General features: G+C 63.5%; 1 protein-coding gene across 1 annotated transcript; it reads left to right on the top strand.

The window, feature by feature from the left end:
* Positions 1-324: 324 nt before the first annotated feature.
* LOC309452210 (cytohesin-2-like) lies at positions 325-8,012 on the top strand. Its single transcript, XM_082076883.1, has 8 exons — positions 325-434; positions 1,515-1,662; positions 3,087-3,153; positions 3,256-3,374; positions 4,136-4,216; positions 4,646-4,758; positions 6,431-6,579; positions 7,696-8,012. Exons 1-8 carry the CDS (start codon positions 416-418, stop codon positions 7,912-7,914), a joined length of 915 nt encoding a protein of 304 aa, XP_081933009.1. The 5' UTR covers positions 325-415; the 3' UTR covers positions 7,915-8,012.
* The last annotated feature ends 1,420 nt before the right edge of the window (positions 8,013-9,432 follow it).

Below are 9,432 nucleotides of genomic sequence, written 5' to 3' on the forward strand. Positions count from 1 at the left end.
GGTGAATATTCATGAGGCACTTAGCAACCAAACCAGCCGGGCCCTTAGCAACGCAGCAGGCCCCGCCCTGCAAGCCATCCTGCCCTTCCATTGGATGGCAGGCCTGTCAGTCATTGAGAGAGGCTGGGCTAGAAGCCCCTCACGCCTTATTGAGTGCTGATTGGTCAGCGTAGCTGCCTATCACCCAATGCGCGGCTGTCCCTCCGCTCATTAGCTACCGTGACGGGCTACGTCCCAGCGTCCGCTGCGATTGGCGGTTCTGCCCCGTCCCTCAGGCCGGCGCTCGCTGATTGGCTGCGGTGGCGGCGTGGGGGCGGGCCCGGGTGGGGCGGGCGCCGCCGCGGCGGAGGGCGGAGGAGCCGAGAGGAGCGGACGGAGCAGCCCCGGCCCGGCTGGAGCGGCCGCCGCGGCCGCCATGGAGGACGGAGTCTATGGTAGGCCCGGCGTGGGGAGGGAGGGGGCGGGAAGAGCCGCCGTTTGCCCCCCCCGGAGCCGGAGGTGGGGGGGGGGGGCGCTACGGTGGCCGCGTGGGGCCGGTTCCGCGGGGTGCGGTCACGTGAGGGGCCCGCGGCGTTACCGGGGGGGTGGTGGTCACGTGACAAAGCCGCCGGGGGGTGGGGTGGGGGGGGTGGAACCATTCAATGGCTGGGAGGGGGGCGTGGCTGTGAGTTCCCAAACCACGCCCCCTCTTTTGGCCAGGCCACGCCCCTTTTTGTCGGCCCGCCCTTTGCACGTGGTGTTGCATCGGGGCGGGGGTTGAGGGGAAAAGGGGCGGGGTTATGGCAAAGTGGGCGGGATTAGAGCTCAGGGGCAGGGGGTGAGAGGGGGCGAGGCCTTCAAAAATGGGTGTGGCTTCGGGAAAGGGTGGGCGGGGTTAAGCAAAATGGGGTGGGGCTAAGGACTAAGGTTCCTGACTCTGGGGCAGGGGGCGGGGCTTATCGGAAGGGGCGGTGCCTGGTTGCAGGGGGTGTGGCCTCATGGGAGAATGGGCGTGGCTTAAGGAAAAGGGGGCGGGTTTAGATCCCCAAGGCTCCTGACTCTAGACCTAGGGGCAGGGGGTGGAGTCTGTAGGAAAGGGGCGTGGCCTGCAGACAGGGGGCTGGGCCTGTGGGAAGGGGTGGGGCCTCGTGGCAGAGTGGGCGTGGCTTAAGGAAAAGGGGGCGGGGTTAGATCCTCAAGGCTCCTGACTCTGGACCAAGGGGGGTGGGGGATGCTTTGGGGGCAGTGGGTGGAGCTCGCAGGAAAGGGGCGTGGCCTACCCCCCAAGGGGCGTGGCCTGCAGACAGGGGGCTGGGCCTTACTGCAGAGTGGGCGTGGCTTAAGGAAAAGGGGGCGGGGTTAGATCCTCGAGGCTCCTGACTCTGGACCAAGGTGGGGGTGGGGGATGCTTTGGGGGCAGTGGGTGGAGCTCGCAGGAAAGGGGTGTATCCTACGCCCAAGGGGCGTGGCCTGCAGGCAGGAGGCGTGGCCTGCGGGCAGGGGGCGTGGCCGTGACCCCCCCCACGCCCCCCCAGTGCCCCCGGACCTGACGGCGGAGGAGCGGCTGGAGCTCGAGAGCATCCGGCGGCGCAAGCAGGAGCTGCTGGGCGAGATCCAGCGGCTGCGCGAGGAGCTGAGCGAGGCCATGAGCGAGGTCGAGGGGCTGGAGGCCAACGAGGGCAGGTGGGACCCCAAACACCCCCCAAACACCCCCCCGGAACCTCCAGAGACCCCCCTGAGGCTCCAAAATACCCCCCAGACCCACACATATCCCCCTTAGAACCCAAAATATCCCCCTGAGGATCCAAAATACCCCCCTAGACCCACAAATATCCCCCTTAGAACCCAAAATATCCCCCTGAGGATCCAAAATACCCCCACGGACCCACAAGTATCCCCCTTAGAACCCAAAATATCCCCCTAAGGCTCCAAAATACCCCCCAGGACCCCCAAATATCCCCCCTGGAACCCCCAAAATATCCCCCCAGGATCCCAAAATATCCCCCTTGGACCCCCAAATATCCCCCTGAGGCTCCAAAATACCCCCCAGGACCCCCAAATATCTCCCCCGGAACCCCCAAATATCTCCCTTGGAACCCCAAATAGCCCCCAAATAACCCCCCATTGACCCCAAGTATCCCCCCTGGAACCACCAAACACCCCCACGGAACCTTCAGAGACCCCCCTGAGGCTCCAAAATACCCCCCTAGACCCCCAAGTATCCCCCCTGGAACCCCAAATAGCCCCCTGAGGCTCCAAAATAACCCCCAGGACCCCCAAATATCCCAGCAGGAACCCCAAATATCTCCCTGAGGGTCCAAAATACCCCCCCAGACCCACAAATATCCCCCCTGGAACCCCAAATAGCCCCCAAATAACCTCCCATTGACCCCAAGTATCCCCCCTGGAACCACCAAACACCCCCATGGAACCTCCAGAGTCCCCCCTGAGGCTCCAAAATACCCCCCTAGACCCCCAAATATCCCCCCTGGAACCCCAAATATCCCCCCAGGAACCCCAAATATCTCCCTGAGGGTCCAAAATACCCCCCAGAACCCCCAAATATCCCCCTTAGAACCCAAAATGTCCCCCTGAGGGTCCAAAATACCCCCCAGGACCCCAAATATCCCCCTTAGAACCCCAAATATCCCCCTGAGGCTCCAAAATACCCCCCAGGACCCCCAGATATCCCCCTTAGAACTCAAAATATCCCCCTGAGGCTCCAAAATACCCCCATGGAACCCCCAAATATTCCTCCCTGGAAACCCAAATAACCCCCCTGGAACCCCCAAATATCCCTATTTAGCGCCAAATATCCCCTCCAGGACCCCAAATATTCCCCCCCTGGAGCCACCAATGACCCCCTGGAACCTCCAAATATCCCCCCCAGAACCTCTATTTACCCCCAGGAACCTCATATCCCCTCCTAGTACCCCCAAAATACCCCGCTGGCACCCCCACTATCCCCTGGCACCCCAAATACGCCCCCAAGGCTCCAAAATCACCTCCAGGACCCTCAAATACCCGCCCTGACCCCCAAAACCCTTCCCCCAAAACCACTCTGAGACTTGGGGGTCCCCGTTGAACGTCCCCCCCCAAACCCACAGCAAAACCCTCCAGCGGAACCGCAAGATGGGGATGGGCCGCAAGAAATTCAACATGGACCCCAAAAAGGTGAGGGGCTCCCGGACGCCTGGGTCCCCCCTTCGCAGGGGTGGATCCTGGGGACCCGGCTCCCTGATTTTTGGGGGGTTTTGGGGTTTTTTTGGGGTGCAGGGGATCCAGTTCCTGGTGGAGAACGAGCTGCTGCGCCACACGGCCGAGGACATCGCGCGGTTCCTCTATAAGGGGGAGGGGCTCAACAAGACGGCCATCGGGGACTACCTGGGCGAGAGGTGGGGCTTAGGGATGGGGGCGGGGCCTCCTGGGAGGGGGCGTGGCTTGCTAAAAGGGGCGGAGCTTCCACAAGATCCTCCCTTGGTATTTGGCACCAGCCCCTTGGTTTCAGGCTGAGGATGCTCTGGGTGATTGACAGGGGGTGGGCGGGGCTTCTTAGAGGGGGCGTGGCCACGTGGGGGGGGCGTGGCTTCCTTAAAGGGGCAGAGCTTCCCCAAGATCCTCCCTTGGTATTTGGGACCAACCCCTTGGTGTCAGGCTGAGGATGCTCTGGATGATTGACAGCCTGTGGGTGGGGCTTTCTAGAGGGGGGCGTGGCTTCCTAAAAGGGGCGGAGCTTCCCCAAGGTCCCCCCTTGGTATTTGGGACCAGCCCTTTGGGTTCAGGCTGAGGATGCTCTGGATGATTGACAGGGGGTGGGCGGGGCTTCCTAGATGGGGCGTGGCCACGTGGGGGGCACGGCTTCCTTAAAGGGGCGGAGCTTCCCCAAGCCCACTCTTAGTATTTGGGACCAGCCCTTTGGGTTCAGACCGAGGATGCTCTGGATGATTGACAGGCTGTGGGTGGGGCTTTCTAGAGGGGGCGTGGCTTTCTCAAAGGGGCGGAGCTTCCACAAGATCCTCCCTTGGTGTTTGGGACCAGCCCTTTGGGTTCAGGCTGAGGATGCTCTGGGTGATTGACAGGGGGTGATTGGCAGGGGGTGGGCGGGGCTGCAGTGGGCGGGTCCTGGCAGTGATTGACAGACGGGCCCCGCCCCCAGGGAGGAGTTTAACATCGGGGTGCTCCACGCCTTTGTGGATCTGCACGAGTTCACCGACCTCAACCTGGTGCAGGCGCTCAGGTGGGGGGTCCTGGGGGGGATTTGGGGGGTCCCAGGTCGATTTGGAGGGTTCCGGGTGGATTTGGGGGTCCTGGGGGGATTTGGGGGGTCCCAGTGGAATTTGGGGGTCCTGGGGGGATTTGGGGGGGTGCTATTTGGATTTGGGGAGTCCCGGGGGGATTTGAGGGGTCCTGGGGGAACTTGGAGTGTCCTGGGGGGATTAGGGGTTCCAGGGGGATTTGAGGGGTGCTGGGTGGGATTAGGGGGTCCCAGGGGGATTTGGGGGGTGCTGGGTGGATTTGGGGGTCCTGGGGGGATTAAGGGGTCTCTGGAAGGGATTTGGGGGTCCTGGGTGGATTTGGGGGTTCCGGGGGGATTTGGGAGGTCCCAGTGGGATTTGGGGGTTCTGGGGGGATTTGGGGGTCTGGAGAATTCGGGGTCCCCCCCCAGACAGTTCCTGTGGAGCTTCCGGCTGCCGGGGGAGGCGCAAAAGATCGACCGGATGATGGAGGCGTTCGCCCAGCGCTACTGTCTGTGCAACCCCGGCGTGTTCCAGTGCACGGGTACCCCAAAAACACCCCAAAAACACCCCAAAACACCCCAGAAACACCCCAAAACACCCCAAAAATCCCCCGAAACACCCAAATACACCCCCAAAACACCCCAAAACCCCCAAAACACCCCCAAAACACCCCAAAACACCCCAATATCCCAGCACTACTGTCTGTGCAACCCCGGCGTGTTCCAGTGCACGGGTACCCCAAAAACACCCCAAAACACCCCAAAACACCCCAGAAACACACCAAAACACCCCAAAAACCCCCCGAAACACCCAAATACACCCCCAAAACACCCCAAAACCCCCCAAAACCCCCAAAACCACCCCAAAACACCCCAATATCCCAGCACTACTGTCTGTGCAACCCCGGCATGTTCCAGTGCACGGGTACCCCAAAACACCCCCAATATCCCCCATTGACCCCAAATATCCCCCCATTGACCCCAAATATCACCCTGGAACCCCCAAATAACCCCCCATTGACCCCCAAATAACCCCCCATTGACCCCCAAATAACCCCCCATTGACCCCAAATATACCCCTTGGTACCCCCAAATATCCCCCAATTGAGCCCCAAATCCCCCCATGACTCCATATATCCCCCTGGAACCCCAAATATCCCCCCATTGACCCCAAATATCCCCCTTGGAACCCCCAATATCTTCCCATTGACCCCAAATATCCCCCCATTGACCCCCAAATCCCCCTGGATCCCCCGAATATCCCCCCTGGAACCCCCAAATATCCCCCCATTGACCCCAAATATCCCCCTTGGAACCCCCAATATCCCCCCATTGAGCCCCAAATCCCCCCATTGACCCCTAATATCCCCCTGGGACCCCCAAATATCCCCCCATTGACCCCAAATATCCCCCCATTGACTCCCAAATCCCCCCATTGAGCCCAAATATCCTCCCATTAACCCCAAATAACCCCCTGGAACCACCAAATATCCCCCCATTGACCCCCAAATCCTCCCATTGACCCCATATATCCCCCTGGAACCACCAAATATCCCCCCATTGACCCCAAATAACCCCCATTGACCCCCAAATATGCCCCCATTGACTCCAAATATTCTCCCATTGACCCCAAATATCCCCCTGGAACCCCAAATATACCCCTTGGAACCCCCAAATATCCCCCCATTGACCCCCAAATATCCTCCCATTGACCCCAAATAACCCCCTGGATCCCCCAATATCCCCCCATTGACCCCAAATATCCCCCCATTGACTCCCAAATCCCCCCATTGACCCCAAATATCCCCCCATTGAGCCCCAGATCCCCCCATTGACCCCAAATATCACCTTGGAACGCCCAAATATCCCCCCATTGACCCCAAATATCCCCCCATTGACCCCAAATATCCCCCTTGGAACCACCAAATATCCCCCCATTGACCCCAAATAACCCCCTGGAACCCCCAATATCCCCACATTGACCCCAAATAACCCCCCGGATCCCCCAAATAACCCCCTGGAACCCCCAATATCCCCCCATTGACCCCCAAATCTCCCCATTGACCCCAATCCCCCCCGTCCCCTGCCCCTCCAGCCCCCCCATCCCCCTGTCCCCCCGCATCTCTTGCCCTCCCCTGCCCCCCACCTTCCCCCCCGAGCCGTGGGGCGTCCCCCCGCGTTTGGGGGTCCCCCCGTGACCCCCGTTTCCCGCAGACACGTGCTACGTGCTGTCCTTCGCCGTCATCATGCTCAACACCAGCCTGCACAACCCCAACGTGCGGGACAAGCCCTCGGCCGAGCGCTTCGTGGCCATGAACCGCGGCATCAACGACGGCGGCGACCTGCCCGAGGAGCTGCTGCGGGTGGGCGGGGCCGGGGGGCGGGGCCTGGGGGTGGGCGGGGCCGCGGGTGTGGCCTGGGGTGGGGATTTGGGGTGAAGGGGTGGGTGGGTTGCTAATGGAGAAGTGCAGAGGGAGTTGCTGGGGGGCGTGGCCTGGGGGGTGAGCGTGGCCGGGGGGCGTGGTTTGAGGTGGGCGTGGCCGGGGGGGTGTGGCCTGGGGAGGGTGGAGCCTGGGGAGGGGACTTAGAGTGAAGGGATGGGTGGGTTGCTAATGGAGAAGTGCAGAGGGAGCTGCTGGGGGGCGTGGCCTGTGGTGGGCGGGGCCGAGGGCGTGGCCTGCGGGTGGGCGGGGCCTGGGGTGTGGCCTGGGGAGGGTGGGGCCTGGGGAGGGGACTTAGAGTGAAGGGATGGGTGGGTTGCTAATGGAGAAGTGCAGAAGGAGCTGCTGGGGGGCGTGGCCTGAGGGGTGAGCGTGGCCGGGGGGGCGTGGTTTGAGGTGGGCGGGGCCGGGGGTGTGGCCTGGGGAGGGTGGGGCCTGGGGCGGGGACTTAGAGTGAAGGGATGAGTGGGTTGCTAATGGAGAAGTGCAGAGGGAGCTGCTGGGGGGCGTGGCCTGTGGTGGGCGGGGACTAGGGGCGTGGCCTGTGAAGGGGGCGTGTCTCAAGAGACCAAGAATAAGACAGGACTCAGACTGGGGGTGGGGGGGAGCCACATGGGGGCGTGGCCAATGGAGGCGTGGTCTAGAGAGGGTGGGGCTTCAGGGGAGGGGACCCTTGTCGCTGTGGGCGGGGCTTGTGGCTCTGTGGGCATGGTCAGTCACTGTGGGCGGGGCTTGTGGCTCTGTGGGTGTGACCAGTCACTGTGGGCGTGGCTTGTGGCTCTATGGGCGGGGCCAAACTGTGGGGGGGGCTTGGGACTCTGTGGGCATGACCAGACACGGTGGGTGGGGCTTGGAGCTCTGTGGGTGTGGCCAGTTACTGTGGGTGGGGCTCATGGCTCTGTGGGTGGGGCCTGTCACTATGGGAGGAGCTTGTGGCTCTGTGGGTGGGGTCAGTCACTGTGGGTGGGGCTTGTGGCTGTGGTGGGCGTGTCCCGTGGCTGACCCCGTCCCCCATGCCCCACCCCCTCCCCTTTCCAGAACCTGTACGAGAGCATCCGCAGCGAACCCTTCAAGATCCCCGAGGACGACGGCAACGACCTGACCCACACGTTCTTCAACCCCGACCGCGAGGGCTGGCTGCTCAAGCTGGGTGAGACACGCCCCCTTCCTGGCCACGCCCCCTTCCCCCCTCTGGCCCCGCCCCCTCTTCCCCGGACGCCTGGGTCCTCTCTATATTATCTGTCTCTGGCTGCTTGAGCTGGGTGAGACACGCTCCCTGCGTGGCCACGTCCCCTTCATCGGCCACGCCCCTTTTGTTGGACACGCCCCCTTCCCTGGACACGCCCCCTTCCCCAGACACACCTTCCTCTTGTGGCTCCACCCCCTCCCTCTGGCCCCACCTCCTCATTCTGGCACTGGGTCCTCTCTTAATCTCTCGGCCACGCCCCTTCTCGGCCACGCCCCCCTGTGGCTCCACCCCCCTCCCTGGGTCTCATTGGGTCTTTTCTTAGTCTCGTGAGACACGCCCCCTTCATGGCCACGCCTCTGTGGCCACTCCCCCTTCCCAGTCATGCCCACCTCCGGCTCCACCCCTCTCTCTGGCCCCACCCACCCCGGACGCCTGGGTCCTTTCTATTCTCTGTCTCTGTCCCCTCTGTGGCCACTCGGGGTGTCCCCCCCTCCCCAGTTCCTTCCCAGTGCCCCCAGTTCCCCCTCCCAGTTCCCCCTCCCAATTCCCCATCAGTTCCCTCCCCCAGTTCCCCCCCCAGAACCCCCCAGTCCCCCCCAGTCCCTCCCAGTTGCCTCCCAGTGTCCCCCCAGTGACCCCAATCCCCCTCCCAGTCTCCCCCAGTCCCTCCAGTTCCCCCCCAGTCCCTCCCAGTGCCCCAATCCCCCTCCCAGTTTCCCCCCGTTCCCCCAGTCCCTCCCATTCCCCCCGTTCCCTCCCAGTCCCTCCCAGTCTCCCCCAGTTCCCCCCCAGTCCCTCCCAGTCCCTCCCAGTTCCCCCCCAGTCCCTCCCAGTCCCTCCCAGTTCCCCCCCAGTCCCTCCCAGTCCCCCCCTGTTCCCTCCCAGTCCCTCCCAGTCTCCCCCAGTCCCTCCCAGTTCCCCCCAGTTTCCCCCCAGTCCCCCCCAGTCCCTCCCAGTCCCTCCCAGTTCCCCCGCAGTCCCTCCCAGTGCCCCAATCCCCCTCCCAGTTCCCCCCCAGTCCCCCCCAGTCCCTCCCAGTCCCCCCCTGTTCCCTCCCAGTCCCTCCCAGTCTCCCCCAGTCCCTCCCAGTCCCTCCCAGTTCCCCCCCAGTCCCTCCCAGTGCCCCAATCCCCCTCCCAGTTTCCCCCCGTTCCCCCCAGTCCCTCCCAGTCCCCCCGTTCCCTCCCAGTCCCTCCCAGTCTCCCCCCGTTCCCCCCCATTCCCCCCCAGTCCCTCCCAGTCCCTCCCAGTTCCCCCCCAGTCCCTCCCAGTCCCCCCCCGTTCCCCCCCAGTCCCTCCCAGTCCCCCCCAGTCCCCCCCAGTCCCTCCCAGTGCCCCCCAGTCCCCCCAGTCCCTCCAGTCCCCCCCAGTCCCCCCCAGTCCCTCCCAGTGCCCCCCAGTCCCTCCCAGTCCCCCCCAGTCCCTCCCAGTCCCTCCCAGTTCCCTCCCAGTGTCCCCCCAGTGACCCCAATCCCCCTCCCAGTCTCCCCCAGTCCCTCCAGTTCCCCCCCAGTCCCCCCCAGTCCCTCCCAGTTCCCCCCCAGTCCCTCCCAGTGCCCCAATCCCCCTCCCCGTTCCCCCCCAGT

This window comes from Streptopelia decaocto (assembly GCF_964273445.1).
Source record: "Streptopelia decaocto genome assembly, contig: HAP1_SCAFFOLD_2419, whole genome shotgun sequence".
Classification (NCBI taxonomy): domain Eukaryota; kingdom Metazoa; phylum Chordata; class Aves; order Columbiformes; family Columbidae; genus Streptopelia; species Streptopelia decaocto.

Excerpts from the sequence above, each read along its gene's own strand:
- LOC309452210 (XM_082076883.1), top strand. Across the intron at positions 3,154-3,255 it reads TCAACATGGACCCCAAAAAG|GGGATCCAGTTCCTGGTGGA; the intron begins GTGAGGGGCTCC and ends TTTGGGGTGCAG. Across the intron at positions 6,580-7,695 it reads TGCCCGAGGAGCTGCTGCGG|AACCTGTACGAGAGCATCCG; the intron begins GTGGGCGGGGCC and ends TCCCCTTTCCAG.